The 18,172-nt window shown below is 39.2% G+C and overlaps 1 protein-coding gene across 1 annotated transcript; it reads left to right on the forward strand.

Annotated features, from left to right (window-relative positions):
• The first annotated feature begins 249 nt into the window (after positions 1–249).
• LOC117295667 (gamma-aminobutyric acid type B receptor subunit 2-like) lies at positions 250–17,041 on the forward strand. The gene is made up of 16 exons (XM_033778378.1): positions 250–483; positions 2,931–3,068; positions 3,881–4,051; positions 4,932–5,033; positions 5,508–5,573; positions 6,089–6,280; positions 6,925–7,146; positions 7,592–7,655; positions 8,844–8,933; positions 9,870–10,026; positions 10,760–10,892; positions 12,066–12,173; positions 12,552–12,677; positions 15,695–15,840; positions 16,112–16,304; positions 16,526–17,041. Exons 1-16 carry the CDS (start codon positions 250–252, stop codon positions 16,712–16,714), a joined length of 2,331 nt encoding a protein of 776 aa, XP_033634269.1. The 3' UTR covers positions 16,715–17,041.
• The last annotated feature ends 1,131 nt before the right edge of the window (positions 17,042–18,172 follow it).

Below are 18,172 nucleotides of genomic sequence, written 5' to 3' on the forward strand. Positions count from 1 at the left end.
CTGAAGCTGTCTTCAGTGGTTATCTTCAGTCCTTATCTCCTTCAAGTGAAATCGCTGGTTCCCTTGTTTGTTTTATATCTCTGGCCCGTTTAAATATTTTTGCCTTATTGCCATGGTTATGCTGGGTTTATAAAGGCCGTCTTCAACAAAAGCTAATAAGAAAAGACCTTGGGGAAATCACATAAAGCGAAGCATCCGTGTCTCTAAAGCGATCTTGAAGTGGGATCGCTTGTTAGATGGGATGCGAAAATGCTGGTGGTTGAGCTTGTACCTCTTACCGTCTTGGTGTGTTTTATCGGCAGAGTCGCTTCGTTGAACCAAGCCCTTCAGATAGGTGGGTTACTTCACTTGTCTGGAAGTGCACCGAGCGCATTCTATGGAAAGTCTGCCCTTGCTGGTGCCCAACGTGCGGTTGGAGATATCAATGAGAATAGGGATGTGCTGCCGGACTACGAGCTGAAGTTCAAATACAATGATACTCGGGTAAGTCTGAATGTTTCTGAACTATTATTATTACAGCAAATAACAATGCCGAATAATCAATTTTGAAGTGGGGGCCTTATACACGATTTGCTGGTATTTTTTTTGTTTCAGTATAACATTGAAAAAAAGGCCACTACACTCGTATTGCTTTTTTTTTCACTTAGGATTGTCTAAACTCATCCCCTAGGTGTCAAGCACAAATGATAAAATCATAACTTGTAGGCAATGATGAGTTTTTCCTGATATTTCTAACAATATTTTCAATACCAATTGTTATGAACCACAAGGGAACCTGACTTGGTTAAAACAATCACTTCGGATTGAACAAAAAAAATTATATAAAAATGGATTTGAACCAACGACCCTGGATTTTGACGTTAAGCCGGAGGTCTTTGATTCAACCCCCGCTCTGGTCCATGTTCTTTGTTTCAACCCAAAATGTATAGAAGTATACTTTTTACCACACAGCATAACTCTATTTAATGAAAATATTGCCTGTTGCTATTGATGAGTGAGCAACTTTGGAAGTTCCTGGATTGTGTACAAACTAGATTCTTCATCGTTAAAGGCAGTGGACATTATTGAAAATTACTCATTAATTGTTAGCATAAAAGCTTTCTTGGTAATGAGCAATGGAGAGTTGTTTATATTTTAACACATTGAGCGAAACAGGTCCCTCTGAAATAACGTAGTTCTTTTTAAACAATTTCTCAGTAATTTGAATTTAATTCCAGACCTCAGCTGAGGTCTGGAATTCAAGCACTTGAAAGCACACAACTTGTGCGACAAGGTTTTTTCTTCTTTTAGTATTCTCTCGCAAATTCGACGACAATTTCAAACTGCGCAGTTTTTGTTTTTTTCTTTTTTTTCACAACTATGTTGAGATTCGCCAAGTGGAAATTCTGGTCTTTGGTGGTCAGTGCCTTTACACGCAAAATTACATCGACGAAGTTAAAGACCAACGTCATTTAATAAAAAAATAAAAAGGGAAAATTAAAAAGCGAATTATAAGGTTGAAATTGTAGTTCCAAATGAAATGTCAAGAATTTAGATTGATACAGTGAAGGACATGGCGTGATGTTTAATTCATATTGATTGCGCTATATAAATAATGTTGTATTATTAGTGTGAATTCATTTTTATCTTTATGGCAATGAATTTGTGTTCTTCGTTCTAAAATTGCAAAGATGTTATCGATGATTTTCCTTTATAATGAAATTGGTAAAGTTTTTTTTTGGTAGGATGTAAGAATTCATCTTCCGTTATTTGTCATCATTATAAGTATATTTTTGTTTTGCTTCTCCGCCTTATATGTGTGTGTTCTCATTATATATTTAAGTTCTAGCGCAATCTTCCTTTGTTTGTCATCATTCAATGTTTCCTTCGTGTGTCCTTCTCCTTTTTCTATTAAAATTAAAATTACTATGAGTTCTAAACAGTCATGTTGGTGGAATTTCAAGAGAGTTAAGTTTGAATGAACTCCTACCAAACACAAGATGCTGACATTTAAAGCATTACCGTCCACCTTTGTGCCCAGTACCTGTGCTTTATCTCCACAGCGCTTTGAAACATTATTAAAGCGCTATATAAATGCAGTTAAGTTTATTGTTCAATATGTTGCTGAAATCATTGCATCTGAAATATCAAAGAAAAGGCACAGTGTCAATCGAAAGATGTCGACACTAATAACCGCTGAGCGATCTTGCACAGCGTGTTATAATGAACGACTGCCGGGCCTGTTGAGCACGGTGGCCAGTCAACCTGACCGCTGTGCACGGTGAGCTTACACTGACTCCCGACCGTTGGTGGTGGAGTATAATTCAGGTTGAAATATGTTTCCTGTAGTCAGTAGTACTCTCGATAATTAGTGTTATTGCTAACGTTTTCCAGTTTCATTTAGGCGACCTTTCCTCTTTCTGTACTTTTTCCCAATACTCTTTTTTTCGGAGGGGGGGGGGGGGGTGCTTTAAGGATTACAAGCAATTATAATGTGGGCCACTGCTGTAATTAGTTTTGGGTTAAATGTCTTTTCCTCACATTGTACTATTCAAGTAGATTTTTTTTTTTTTTTTTTGGGGGGGGGGGGGTAAATGTTATTCCAAGGGGCTTACATTGATTCGTTTCCCTAGTCAAAATTTCAAATGATTCAAAAGTCAGGAAAGTATTAAAACGTAAATTTTGGTTGGTAACCTAGCCCTGGCGGCCTTACACTTTCGTTTTGTACAGAGAAAGAGTCCTATATAGGGCTAGTTGGTAACCCTGTTTTTATCAAGGAAGAAATCTCATGCTAAGCAAATCTTTGTGCTTAGCAGCTCTATGTAATTGGGCCCAGAGCTTGAGTCCGGTGCTCCTATCGATCGGCCACGACACTCATGTAAAAGTGTGTGTTTTCAACACCGTAACAAACACGATGGTATATATTTTTGTTTTACAATGATGAACTATAGGCTGAGATCGGGGTGTCAATGGATAGCCTGTACGACATGCTTCAAGAGCCAGAGATGTTAGTGGCGTTTTTTGGACCAGTACAGTCTCCAGTTGCGGACGTAGTGGCACAGGTTTTGAAACGTAGAAACGTTATTCAGGTAAGCATTAAGGCGTGACAATCTTTAAAAAAAAAAAAAATCTTGGGGGGGGGGGAAGTCTTTTGGACCAGCCTACATTTTTTGTTTTATAAAAATACAGAATGTGTGGATCTATTTCGCTGATTTTGTTACAATTTCCCTTGCACACGACTCTTCATAAACTGTAATGTTTGCCGGGTGTAAACTTGGAGGTTGCGTGATATAGTGTGGGATTAGTCCATTATAGACCCATTTTAAAGTGAACAACACTGTTCCTATGTGTGCACAACACGTAATCCTTTGAATTTGCAAATTAGAAGTAAAATAGAAGTAAAACAATGTTAACATGTAAGAATGCTTTAATATTTAGTGTGTGGGTCTAAGGAACTTTCAGGTTTCAGACCATAACAAAAAGAATTGTGCCCTACACACAGTTATTTACTCGTAAAACAATCTGGGCCCAATTTCATAGAGCTGCTAACCACAAAAATTTGCTTAGCATGAAATTTCTTCCTTGATAAAAACAGGATTACCAACAAAATGTCCATTTGTTGCATATTGCTTGTTACTGGTATTCAGCTAATGTTTGCTGAATCCTGAAAATCATGTGGACATTGTGTTGGTAATTCTGTTTTTATCGAGGCAGAAATCCATGCTAAGCATATTTTTGTGCTTAGCAGCTCTATGAAATTGGGCCCTGCTTTCCAATCGCGCCCTCTTGGTCAAGCATGTAACAACTTTCCCGCAGCGGCTCGGAAGGTAATAAAAGCAAATCTGACTAGATCAAACTTGATTGTTCAAAATTAACTCGTGGTTTGTTTTCCCCCTTTGAGATGAGTCCTGGCGCAACCAGCACCATCTTCGAAGATCGTATAAAGTATCCCTACGTGTACCGCACCAGTTCCTTATGGAGTGAGGCTAGCATAGCAGAAGCTGAGATCATCCGTACGTTTGGGTGGAGGAAGATTGCTACTCTACAGGGAGTTATTGAACCACATGGAGCGGTAAATGAATGATGACAAAAAAATAACAGAAGCTATGCCCCTTTTCAAAACCACGGCTTCTGCTTTGGATTCGGCTCGAGGCTCCGTTCTCTCGTCTGAAGTCCCGAGCGCGTATACGCAAAGCACACACAAATTTGTCAAAACAACCGGCGGGGCCAAGCTAGCCTGAGCCGAATCCAAAGCCGATGCCGTTGTTCCGAAAATGGCATATAAAAGCATATAGCGAACCTACAGCAAAAACATTTCTGGTAACATCAAGTATAAACAACAACAACGATGACAGCGACGACAATAACAAAAGTGACAACATCTACAACATCCACAAACGCGACAAAAGCAACATTAAGAATAAAAAAATAAAGTAAAGGAACGAATTGACATATTATTTACAAACCCTGTATATGCAACAGAACATTATTTAACAGGAAATAAGTATTTAACTTCAAAATTGGTGCGTTCTGTCAAAGCTTTTTATTTTTGTATATGTTGAGTGTAATTTATTTGGTATGTAGTATGCCTATTACATGATCTTGAAACCAAAAATGCTGTGTAACTTGCTAGCCCGAGGAAACATGTAAACAAGGGTTTGCTATGTGAACCAGAAACACCGTGGTTAACCTTTACTCTTCCACGATAGGTATTATTTGCGTGCGCTACCAAGTCTAATACGTACACACTGCTAAGACCTACGACTTTGTAATGCCCCATCAGGTGAATGACTAGACACGGGTGCCACGACCGTGACTCAAACTAACACCCAGCTGATCAGAAACACTAGGCCTAAAGCTTGAATCCGGATCTCCGCTCTCAGCCATGACCTGAATTTGTGTATGTTTGTTTTTCTTCTTCTTCTGCTCCTCCTCCTTCTTCTGTCTTTCAGCTCATCCGAATGCTTCAAACGGAAGCATTAACAAGCAACTTCTCTCTCGTCATCTCAGAAACTTTTCATGATGATCCGCTGGAGGCCTTACAACGTATAAAGGTCTGGACAGTTCGATTTTGCCATGTTTCTGTCAATGACAGCACACATGAAACTGTATTTTCTACCGGGTTTCTAAATTGTTATCAGCCCAAATGCAGTTATAGCTGCTGATCTAATGTTATCAGTAAAGCTCGCTGGACACAGACATTCAAGTTAGGTGTGAACAACGATTTCGATATTGCATATTGGACAATCACATTTTCTGACATTATTGTCCAATATCCAAATGAAAAGAAGACATTCACTGTACCACCATGTGAATGTCATGTTCAATATCAGACTAAATAAATGGTCAGGTTCGTGATTAAGTTCTAATATAACCATTCTTTTCCAGAACCATCTGAAGCATAGACTTCTTGTAGAGGGTGTTTTCTAATACTTCATAAATTGTTTTAAAGTTTGGTTAGAAATACGCATGAATGATGTCCTGTCCAGTCCTCCAATGGTTGTATTTGTGTTATGTTTCCATTTCAGGACAAGGATGCTCGAATTATAGTCGGTACCTTCTTCGAAGGCGAAGTTCGCAAAGTTTTTTGCAGGGTAAGTGTTAAGTTTGCAAATGCTCATGGAAACTATACACATTTTTCTTCTGCTGCTTATTTTTTTTAACTCTTTATAATGACTCCAACCTTTATTGTTTTCCAAGATCGATCTTCATCACTTCTGCATCATTGTTTTTTTGTCATGAGTTGATTCATAATAACTTTGTTCTTTTTCCCCTCTTAAACATTGAAATGTCTAGCATTAACCTCTAATCTTAGTTCCTCTGAGATGAAGTAGTCACTAATCCAAAGTAATGGTGTATTTGACACGCTGCATATATAATCAAGATTACCTGTCAAGAAACGACTTCGACTGAAAACAAAGGGGGAAACGAACGCAGATTAAAACATGCACAGATTGTTAACATGATATCCACAAACACCTAACAAAGAACATTTTATGTGAACTATATATGATTTATGTATACTATGGATCTATTAATATAACTATTTCACCCAATCCCCTCCCATTGCCCACCCCTCAACAATACCACCACCCAACTCACATGTTAGGCTTTTGAACTGGGGATATATGGAGCAAATTACGTGTGGATGATACCGGGTTACTTTGCAGACGACTGGCAGTCAGTAAAACAAGATGGCGTCAGTTGCTCAGCGGAAGATCTTAAGATGGCTTCAGAGGGGTACTTAGGCTTCATTGCATCCTCAAAACCTATCAGAAATGAAGTCGGGCGGTGTGGAAAGGTTATATGATGTGTTGATTGTTTATTGTTGGTGTTGGTGTTGGTGTTGGTGTTGGTGTTGGTGTTGGTGTTGGTGTTGGTGTTGGTGTTGGTGTTGGTGTTGGTGTTGGTGTTGGTTTGGTGTTGGTGTTGGTTTGGTGTTGGTTTGTTATTGGTGTTGGTGTTGGTGTTGGTGTTGGTGTTGGTGTTGGTGTTGGTGTTGGTGTTGGTGTTGGTGTTGGTGTTGGTGTTGGTGTTGGTGTTGGTGTTGGTGGTGGTGGTGGTGTTAGTGTAGTCATGTTAGTTAGTGTTTAGCAATTAAAAGAATTTTGCTCTTAGTAGGGAAACAAAATATAGTTTTACTTTCATCAAGAGAAAACCCTTAGAATCGCCTGTAATTATGCTAGGAGTCCACTGGGCCAGCGCCAGTTGGTGCCAGTTTGCGCCATTGCAATTTACTGTGGCGCCTAGTGTCGCCAATAATGTGCCTAGTGGCGTGTAGTGGCTCAATGGCCCATAACGGCACCAAAAATCATACAAAGTATTGTATTTTTGTTAGAGGCCTATATTTATTCATTTACAATTTACTTTTTCTATTTAGTTGTTTGTTTATAATTAATTACTGAATATTTTGTATTTATTTTGTTATTTATTTGTTTATTTTAGACGCCAGAAGAGTTCCGCCGGGAAATGTTTGAAGTCTTTGGTAACAACATATACCTGGGCCTGACTGCCTCTGCATACGACGGCGTGTGGGCCCTGGCACTGGCATTGCAGGATGCAGAACGTGCTCTGAATCGTAGTCTTGTTTCCTTCCGTTATGGCGACAAAGAGTTCGCCAAGGTTGTCGGAGAGATGATTCTCAAGCAGGAATTTACTGGAATGAAGGTTAGAGTCTTCCAACTAAATTTTGACAAGTTGTAAATCAGTGAAGATGTAATCTCGAGGCTATAAGGTTTCAATTTTTTTCTTCGTGAATGCAGATATTTTCGAGTTGCATACGCTCGTTGAAACAATAAACCGTGCCAGCAGAGTGAATGCGTTAAAAGGGGTCAAATCTTGGTATAATCAAAGGCACTGGACACCAGCTTAGGTAATTGTCAAATACCAGTTCTCTCACTTGGTGTATCCCAACAAAATAATAAACCTGCGAAAATTTGAACTCAATTGGTCGCCGAAGGTGCGAGATAATAATGGAAAAAAAACACCATTGTCCTCGAGACGTCACCCAGCTGAGAGAAAAATACAGAGTTTCGCTTAAAGACAATGTCATTTAAGAGTACGATTTCCAATGTGTTTTTGTTTTCTTTTCTTTTTCCCTCCTTTGCTTTAGGGGCCAATAAAGTTTTCTGATACTGGACATGTGTTTGACAATGTGCTGATCAAACAAAATGTCGGTGAGTTGTATTCCTGAGGTTATTTCGGTTGTCAGATAAATATGATTAATTACCTTGGTCCTTTTTTCTATGTAGTTAAAACGACACTCTACATACAAATATGGGCTGGTGTGGTTTTGCACCTGACATCCTCAGGGGTCATTTATTTGCCTTTTTTTTAAATCAAACATCAGGTTTCTTTTTTGTTTGTTTTTTACAAAAATAATACGTAGCTGCTACACATTACATTAATCTGTAGACTCTTGATCGGCCTTACAGTTCGAACGAACCATCCACGTTCTTCCGCGAATGCGTAACGAATTTATTAGGAAGGCCTTTAAACATAAAAAGAGCACACACCTTTAAACTTTATCTCAATAAAGAGCCAACGAGATGAGCTCAATTTTTACAATTGCCAATCCTGCTAGTGCGCTTTTTAATTGCTATAGTAATATTATTAGAAGTATTATTACTTTTCTATGGGAATCGAGGGTTGGTGTAAGTTTTTTCCCCCGGGAACAATTTTGTTCAAACTTCTTTAATATACAAAACTACACAAGCTATATGTAAAACTAACTACTTTTAATTAGAACAATGTAAAGGAAAATGGCAAATGGCAAAAGCAGTAGTTTGAAGTGCATTGCATTTAGTTAGTAACATAACAGTACAAAAGGCTCCAATTATTTTGGTAGTGAACCTATCTAAGTTTTATTTTTAACAAAGATCATTTTTATCATGTTGGGTTGGTGTAAGTTGTCGTGTGTCCCTGAGCAAGACACTTAACTATTATTGCTTCTCTCCACCCAGGGGTAAATGGGGACCTGTGAGGGCAGAGATGGTTATTGTGATTGATTTAGCCGAGTAGCGCATTTGTTGCACGAGGCTGTATACTCCCCAGGGAGCTGAGATGGTTTAAGGAGTGAATTAAGGCCCAGTGACCAGGGGTACTAATTTGAAGCGCTTTGAGACACCCTCGGGAGTGAAAAAGCGCTATATAAATTCAAACATTATTATCATTAAAACAGTCACTTCTTTAGTCCCCAAGATGTCTCGTTCTAGGCTGAATAGAGCAAATCAAATAATGCAGACAAAGAGACAGATGTCACTCTTATCAATTGTGGTTTTTTTAAAGAAACATGTACTTGTTTATAATCAGTTACAAAAAAATAATAATACATTTGATTCCACGTTATATCTAATTATATTTAGGTGGTCAAACTATTATCTTGGGTACCATGGGCACACATTCCAAGTACATCGAATGGAATGTTCCGACTGGTAACATGTGGTACTACAGTGGTGAGTGCTTCATCTTTCCAACCATAAATATTCATAATTTACGCTTTTTAAAACCCAAAGCGCCAAACCCGAATGAAGTGTCTCCTTTTTAAGGCAGTGGACACTATTGGTAATTACTCAAAATATGTATTAGCATAACACCTTTATTGGGGACGAGTAATGGGGAGAGGTTGATGGTATAAAACATTGTGAGAAACGGCTCCCTCTGAAGTGCCATAGTTTTCGAGAAAGAAGTAATTTTCCACAAACTTGATTTCGAGACCTCAGGTTTAGAATTTGAGGTCTCGAAATCAACCATCTAAACGCACACAACTTCGAGGGACAAGGGTGTTTTTTCTTTCATTATTATCTTGAAAGTTCGATGACCGATTGAGCTCAAATTTTCACAGGTTTGTTATTTTATGCATATGTTGAGATACACCAACTGTGAAGGCTAGTCTAGACAATTACCAATAGTGTCCACTGTCTTTAACATTCTCATAAGTTCGAGTAAACGGTCAAGATTCGCACGATTTATTTCATACTGAAAGGCACGGACACGTTTGGTAATTTGTCAAAGACCAGTAGTTGCACTCGGTGTGTCCCAACATAGCACATAATAACAGAATTTTCAGATTTTTTGCTCTTTTGCCCATCGAAAGTTGAAAAGAACAATTAAAGAAAAAAAAACATTGTTGCTTATAATTGTGTGATTTCACATGCATATTAAAATACTTCAGCTGATTAATCAAGTGAAAAATTAATTACTCTTTCGCTTCGCAAAAGTAACGTTACTTCAGAGGGAGCCGTTTCTGGCAACGTTTTATACTGCCACAGCACTCCATTGCTCGTTGCAAAAAAAAGTTGTTATGCTAACAATTGTTTTGAGTAATTGGCAATAGTGTCCAGTGCCTTTAATTATATGTGTTGTCTTGTTATATTCTTCGGTTTAAATAGGAGGCAAACCGCCCCATGACTCTGACATCACAGTGACTATCGACGTCCTTCAAGCCACGCCCATTTCTGTCATGGCTACTGTATCTACACTAGCTGGACTGGGTATCATTCTGGCTAGTCTATTCCTGGGCTTTAACGTATGGTATCGTAAACACAAGTAAGTCACCATGGATATAGGTGTTTCTCTTTGCTCAAGTCTTAAGCACCCTATTGGTGGGAAAAGTGCGGTTTTGTTTTTATTGCAGATATAACCAGAACAAACAAAATCAATATAACATTTTATATGTGCAACGATTCAGTCATTTATTGGCACCAAAAGTTAACATGGATACCGGTATGTCCGGTGTCAGATGCAATTGTGTCCGCCATGCAATACTGTCCGCTCCGGACACTTTTGCATATCCATAGTAATACAAAAACCGTCCGGCGGACATGTACATGACTGTACATGTATGTGCGCGCGTAAGTGAGCGTGCATGCACTGAACCTACGTATATTCAGCATGAATATGTACGTATTTTATGATTGCAGCGAATACCCTGTCCCATGTCATTCATGACATACACTTAGCTTGTAAAAAAAATGGCGAGCGAGTTCCGTCGTCCAATGGCGTTTAACTTACTGCAAGGACGGTTTTGCACGGGGCGGACACAACTGCATATGCAAATGTGTCCGGGCGGACACAATAACATTATGCAGCAGCGTCCAGGCGGACACGATTGCATAAGCAAAACCGTCCGGTGGACATTGTTGTATATGCAATAATGTCATCCGGATAGTATTGCATAGAGGACAAATGTACGCGACACCGGCGTTTTATGTTAATATATAACTCAACATGTATAACTGTTAATTTGAAAAGTTGTGATTCTTGTCTTTGATATCTACAGACACGTGAAGATGTCGAGCCCCAAACTGAACAACATAATTGCATTCGGCATAATGGTGGCGTACGTGAGTGTCATTCTACTGGGTATAGATAGATCGATGGTCAGCAGAGATGCCTTACTCCGAGTCTGCAAGGTAAGGTTTTCATGAATGTTAAGTAATTACGGGAATGCTCCTCGAAAGAGGCTGACAAGTTTTACATCCTTTGCGTTCGGCAACGTACAACTGCTATATCCATGTAATTGATTTTCCAAACAGTACACTTAAAGGAACACGTTGCCTTGGATAGGACGAGTTTGTCTATAAAAAGGGTTGGTAACCATTCTTTTTTTATAAAAGGCATATGGTTGGAAATACGTTTTAATAGTAGAATACAATGATCCACACATATTTGCCTCGAAATTGCGTGGTTTTCCTTTTACTGTGCGAACTAACGTGACGGTCGGTCATTTATGGGAGTCAAAAATTTGACTTCCATAAATGGCCGACCGTGTTCGTCGACGAGGTAAAAAGAAAACTGTGCAATTTAGAGGCATGTTTGTGTGGATCATTGTATTCTACTTTTACAGCATCTTTCTATACATATGCATTTTATAACAAACGGTTACAAATGCTTTTCAAAGACCAACTCGACCGATCCAAGGCAACGTGTTCCTTTAAAGACACTGGACACGTTTGGTTATTGTCAAAGACCAGTCTTCCCACTTTGTGTATCTCAACATAATGCACAAACGACAAATCTGTGAACCCTTGTCACGCGAAGTTGTGTGCTTTCAGATGCTTGATTTCGATACCTCAAAATCAAATTGTGAAGTCTCGAAATCAAATTCAAATATTTTAGTGAAAAATTACGTCTTTCTCGAGAACTAAGTTACTATAGAGGGAGCCGTTTCTCGCAATGTTTATACTATAATAGCAGATTACCATCGATTGTCAAAAATTATTGTGCATCCTGTATAAACTCCATGAAAAGTTGTCAGGAAAGTTCTATGGGTCATTTGTTTAAAATTGGTAAAACCGCACACACTTAGATTGCTATCTACTGGGAGCCAGCAGTTGTTCCCAAATGGTTTCGGGAAAACCCTTCCACAAGTTGTCCGGGGAAAGTTTTGATAAGGTGTCTTATTCTCCTTATGGGTATGGGTGAAGGAAACAGAGTTGGGATTGCATCCTTAACGGGTCTTTTTTAATGGCTGTCAACAAAACGCTTCATTCAGGAATTTCAAGGGAAATATGAACAAGATGGAAATTGCTCTCTATTCAAATTTATCAAAACTCCGTTCTGTAATTTGGTTTTGTGTTTTGTAGGTTCGGTCATGGCTCATTCCTATTGCCTTCACCTTGGCCTTTGGCGGAATGTTCAGTAAGACGTGGAGGGTGTATAGCATCGTCATCGCAAACAAGACCAAGAGAAAGGTAGGTCTTAAATCCCGGCCAAAATGCTTGGGCCGCCTATTCATGCTTGGGCCAACCATTCGCAATTTGACTATTCCCCTCCTCCCCCCCCGCCCCCTCCCCCCAATGAGGATTGAAAGGGGGCACGGGTGCTATGGTGCGGATTGCCCAAAGATATAAAAATAGTAAACTAATGGTTTTCAAAATGTCTTAACGGACACGAAAAAAATGAGAACCATGGATTGTGTATGTGGACACTTTATTTTCGCACTGAAAAAAAGGATGTTATTAGACAACAATAAACATGCACGTTTTTAAGTATATGTTGCTTCAAAATGATGACCTATGTCTTTTCTTTTCATGTTTCTTTTTTTTTTATATAATTATTGTCTAATTAAGGTGATACGAGACCGCTTTCTCTTCGGTATCATCGGGGTGATGTTGTTGCTGGATTTCCTAATCCTCATTCCGTGGCAGATCATTGATCCGATTCACATCGAAGACGAAACACACCACATTCGTCAGGTTAGATATTGATATTACAAGAAGTAATTTGTCTTTCATAGTGAATTAACCAACGTTTTTTCTATTGTTGTAAGGTTATCATAATGTTCAAAAAGGCCACTCAAGCTCGTCACTAGGCCTTCAGTTTAACGAGAATCAATTCATCTAAATGCTAGATGGTTGATAAAATTTATTTGGGAGAAACATTTTTGGTAACCCATCGATTTCAATACTGTATAACGTATAGCATTAACATGCCTTTAAACAACAGTCTATTCGAAAGTTTTTTGCAAGTTATTATGTGAAGAATTATGAGTATAACATTCGTGTGTATATACCGCCCTCTAGTTCTTTAGAAAGTCAAGTAGTAGCCTGAACATCTGACGTCACACTCCGAGGCTCGTGAATAACGCTAGAGACCGGTGTCGCCTGCAATTATGTCCTTTAAGCAATACTATCCGGAGGACATGATTGCATATGCAATATTATCCGCCGGACGGTTTTGCATATGCAATCGTGTCCACCCGAACGCTGCTGCATAATGCAGTTGTGTCCGCCCGGACAAATGCAGTTGTGTCCGCCCCCGTGCAATGAACCGTTCTCGCAGTAAATTAAACGCCCTTGGTCGACGGAACACGTTCGCCATTTTATTTACAAGTTAAGTGCCTGTCATGAATGACATGGGAAATGTTTGGCCGTTGGGTATTCGCTGCAATCATAAAATACATGCATGTTCATGTTGCAGTACGTAGGTTCACTGCATGCACGCTCGCTAAAGCGCGCACATACATGTACATGTACGCCGGGCGGTTTTGGATAGCCCCGGACACGATTGCATATGCAAAAGTGTCCGGAGAGGACAGTATTGCATGGCGGACACAATTGCATCTGACACCGGCCCTCCAGCCGCGTTGTACATTCACCTTTCACATGGAGAGGTACGTAGTCAAATTATACACCAACAGTAAATGCCGCACAAGCACGTCCTAACACACGTAAGTGGACATCAGCATGCTGACGACGAAAGTAAGCTTGCCACATCTGTGTTTTGATTGTTCGTCCGGGGTGACCTCAGACCAATCAAAACAAACTCAGCTACTTAGTCACTGCATTTATTATCCAATGGAATCACTGGATCTGAGTAGCAGGTACATGTATTTACCCTTTGCGGATGAAGACAGGGGACCAGTCTATAGTCCAGTAGTCAATGTATCTTTCCTTTAAGTCTCCAATATTAAGAACCCATAACAGCCACTATGTCCAGGCTTTATTAAAATGGGAAAAGATTTCCACATTGGGGATTTTTTCTAAACACATGGTTTAATTCACTTTTGTCGAAAGAGGAATGAGAATGTTGTGAAGGTCATGCATATACAGTCAGGGGCTCACCCGAGTTAGCGCCAGGGGTAGACCCAGTGAAACTAAACGACGCACTCAACGCATTCAAATGTGTCCTGAGTTTTATTTACATCTGATACAACTGTATGTCACATTATACTCTAAAAATACCCATAAATGAGTGGTTTCACCACTCCAAGGTTTTATTGCGACAGTCTTGTCACATTATAAATTGGTTAGCGCTCATGGAAAGAGGCAATGGAAGCATTGAAAACTGGCAACCTTGCTCAATTACACAAGCAGAGACACATCAGACGAAATATTTAAATCGAGTGACTTTTGTGGGAAATGTATAAAGGCCTTTTTGTCCTCTTGAGAAGCCGTTTTCGTTTTCACTATTCCCGTGTGGCAGGCAGTCCCCCGTGGAGATTCTGTCCCCCAAAATGGCGACGTAATTCATTGGGACATCAGTAAACTTTTTTGAAAATCTTGTTAATAAAATATGGCTTCAATATCTCTGCAAGCAACTCTTCATTTTGTAATATTCCTAACGTTAGTTTGTTTGTAGTCTGTTACCGATTGCACGTGGCCCAGGCACGTAAGTGGTAGGTACTACTTGTCAATGTGTTAAGTATTATTTTATGTCAGCTGAATGTCTTTTGCATCCAAGTCAAGTTGCTGAGGGCCTTCGTTAGAGGTTGTTGACAAATAAATAGTTAAAGGCAGTGGACACTATTGGTAATTACTCAAAATAATTATTAGCATAAAACCTTTCTTGGTGACGAGTAATGGGGAGAGATTGATGGTACAAAACATTGTGAGAAACGGCTCCCTCTGAAGTGCCATAGTTTTCGAGAAAGAAGTAATTTTCCACGAATTTGATTTCGAGACCTCAAGTTAAGAATTTGAGGTCTCGAAATCAACCATCTAAACGCACAGAACTTCGTGTGACAAGGGTGTTTTTTCTTTCATTATTATTTCGCAAGTTCGATGACCGATTGAGCTCAAATTTCCACAGGTTTGTTATTTTATGCATATGTTGAGATACACCAACTGTGAAGGCTAGTCTTTGACAATTACCAATAGTGTCCACTGGCTTTAAAGCAATTTGTCCCGGTGTCGCCTGCAACTATGTCCTCTATGCAATACTATCCGGATTGCATATGCAATAATGTCCGCCGGACGGTTTTGCATATGCAATCGTGTCCGCCCGGAAGCTGCTGCATAATGCAATTGAGTCCGCCCGGACACATTTGCATATGCAGTTGGGTCCGCCCCCGTGCAAAACCGTCCTTGCAGTAAATTAAACGCCCTTGGCCGACGGAACACGTTTTCAATTTTGTACTAGCTAAGTGCATGTCATGAATGACATGGGAAATGTTCGGCCGTCGGGTATTTGCTGCAATCATAAAATACGTGGATATTCATGCTACATACGCAAATACATGTACAGTCATGTACATGTCCACTTTACGGTTTTTGCATAGCCCCGGACACGATTGCATATGCAAACGTGTCCGGAGCGGACAGTATTGCGTATTGCATGGCGGACGCAATTGCATCTGACACCGGACTAACTGAAGTACATTGTAACATTAGGATTCTTCATAATATTTTTTTCATTATGTTATACAATTGATTGTTTAACCATGTGTGTCTCATTAGTTTTTGTCCATTAAACTTCTTCATTCTGTTTTTAGACTGAGACGGACCTGGCCAACTTTGAAAAGCGTCAGCTTCTCTACGTTAACTGCACGTCAACAAACAACACTATCTGGATGGCGGCACTGCTCATCTACAAGACATTTGTTGTGGTGTTCGGAGTCTTTCTAACTTGGTCTACAAGGTAATGAATGAAAACATGGCGTGAAAAGTTTTCCTTCGTATGTTGTCTATTTCAATATTACATGTGTACGAATACGTTTGGAAGTATGAGACATTCTTCTTTTACATACCACCCCATGTAATAGTTTTCAAGGTGCTGTGGCGCAATATGGTGCTAATCAAACACACGGGACCAACGGCTTTACGTCCACCCCGAAGGACACTTGTGTAAGGGAGACACGCTCTTATTTTAACAAATTTAATGAACATTTATTTGTATTCACCGTTTTCAGAAATATCAACGTTCCTGGTCTGAATGACAGTTATTACGTAGGTCTGTCAATCTACAACACCGTCATCTGCTGTGTCGTTGCTGTGCCGTTATCGTTCCTTGCGGTGTCCTCCATTGGTGTGACCTTTGCCCTCGTTTCCGGTTTCCTGCTCCTCTGCATCACGGCTTCGCTCTGTTTGTTGTTCTTTCCGAAGGTAATAAAGTGTTTAATATAAAAGTTATTTCTAATCGGTTTCCTTATTCGTTATTGAAAGCATATTAAACTTAAAGATAATATGTCAGATTTGTTGACCCAAACATTAAAAAAGTCGATTGAATTTTAAATCAAATATTTTGGGGTCAAATCGGCCAAAAATCTGACATAGCATCTTTAAATAAACTTGAACATGTTCATTTCAAATGCTGTATTTCACAGGTGGTCGTAGTCTATCGGAAGAATGCAGTAGATGACGTCACTGGAATCAGGTTTGGGATACCCACTACGTTAACAGCCGCAGGTACTTCACAGGGCCAGGCACTTGTTCCGATGTCCAGTCAAATTAAAGACATTGAGTTGTCGACTCAAAAAGAAGGCACGAGTCAAATGAACACGGTGTTAATTTAACTGTACCACAACGGGCGTAAATTGCACAAATTGTCTTGTTATTTTTTAAGTTTCCACGATTTCCACGACTGTTAATATTAGAGACAGGATTGTTAAGTTGATGTAGTTATTAATTTATCTAAAGCACAAGTTTTAATAATCTCATTTAGTTATTGATGTGTTCAGTAATTTTCCAATTATTTGCCACTTTCGTTGCTTCGAACAAGCAACCCTAGATCTATAAACAACTAATAAATAAACGAAATGAGCCAGGTTACAGTACCAACGGCAGAAACAAAAACTAGTTCCAAACTTAAAGGCAATGGACAGTATTGGTAATTACTCAAAATAATTGTTAGCATAAAACCTCACTTGGTAACGAGTAATGGGGAGAGGTTAATAGTATAAAACATTGCGAGAAACGGCTCCCTCTGAAGTGATGTTGTAGTTTTCGAGAAAGAAGTAATTTTCCATCAATTTGATTTTGAGACCTCGGATTTAGAATTTGAGGTCTCCCAAATCAAGCATCTGAACGCACACAACACTGTCTTACAAGAGTGTTTATTCTTTCATAGTTATCTTGCAAATTGGACGACCATTGAGCTCAAATTGTTTACAGGTTTGTTATTTTATGCATATTATGTTGAGATACACCAAGAGAGAAGACTAGTCTTTGACAACTACCAATAGTGTCCATTGTCTTTAATGTTCACATGTTAATCAAAGGGATTAATCAATACAGACCATATCTGACAATTCAAATAAGTTGACTTCATCTTCTGCATTTTTCTGGACAGAACTTTTGTATTAGTTTTGGTTTTCACCCATACAGCAATGTGTGTCTAGCACTTTATCTCGGTACTTTCCCGAGACCTGTGAACCAAAAATTCACATGCATATTACTCGGCTGGGATTTGAACCCACGACCCTTGCAATTCTAGAACAGTGTCTTACCCATTAGAATACCGAGACCTATTGTAGATGCACTAATCAGACCACAGACTAGCATGAAAAGAAAGCATGTTGAAGTCTTTATTATAATGCGGTTGCAACGGTTGGATGGGGGTACACACAATGGGCCAGATAAATAAAAACTAGCATTTGCTTTTACTAGTCTTTTATATAAATCCTTATAAATAAAAGTAAGCCTTAATATTGCTAGTAATTGGTCGAACTAGTAGGTAAAATCAATGCTTGTGGGACTCTTCTTATTGAGATATAAACAAAACCGACATTTTACTATTACCTGATAGTTTCACAAGATACTGGGCCGTATAAAGGCCAGCATTAACAAAATGTCGATAAGTTTAAGATCAGGCATGAGAATTTGCTCAAATCTCTATAACTAACCTTTTACTGGAAAAACACCATGTACTTGAACGGATTAGTAAGTGGTCGGAGAAAAGCACAATATCGGGGTATTCAGGAGAATAACAATAGAAGCATGGACTCGCTGATCAATAGCGATTAACTGAAATG

The sequence above is a fragment of the Asterias rubens genome, chromosome 10, assembly GCF_902459465.1.
Source record: "Asterias rubens chromosome 10, eAstRub1.3, whole genome shotgun sequence".
Taxonomy (NCBI): Eukaryota; Metazoa; Echinodermata; class Asteroidea; order Forcipulatida; family Asteriidae; genus Asterias; species Asterias rubens.

Coding starts and splice junctions, on each gene's coding strand:
- LOC117295667 (XM_033778378.1), top strand. CDS start 250: ATGCTGGTGGTTGAGCTTGTACCTCTTACCGTCTTGGTGTGTTTTATC. Junction 7,656..8,843: donor GCTGATCAAACAAAATGTCG/GTGAGTTGTATT, acceptor AATTATATTTAG/GTGGTCAAACTATTATCTTG. Junction 10,893..12,065: donor CCTTACTCCGAGTCTGCAAG/GTAAGGTTTTCA, acceptor TGTGTTTTGTAG/GTTCGGTCATGGCTCATTCC.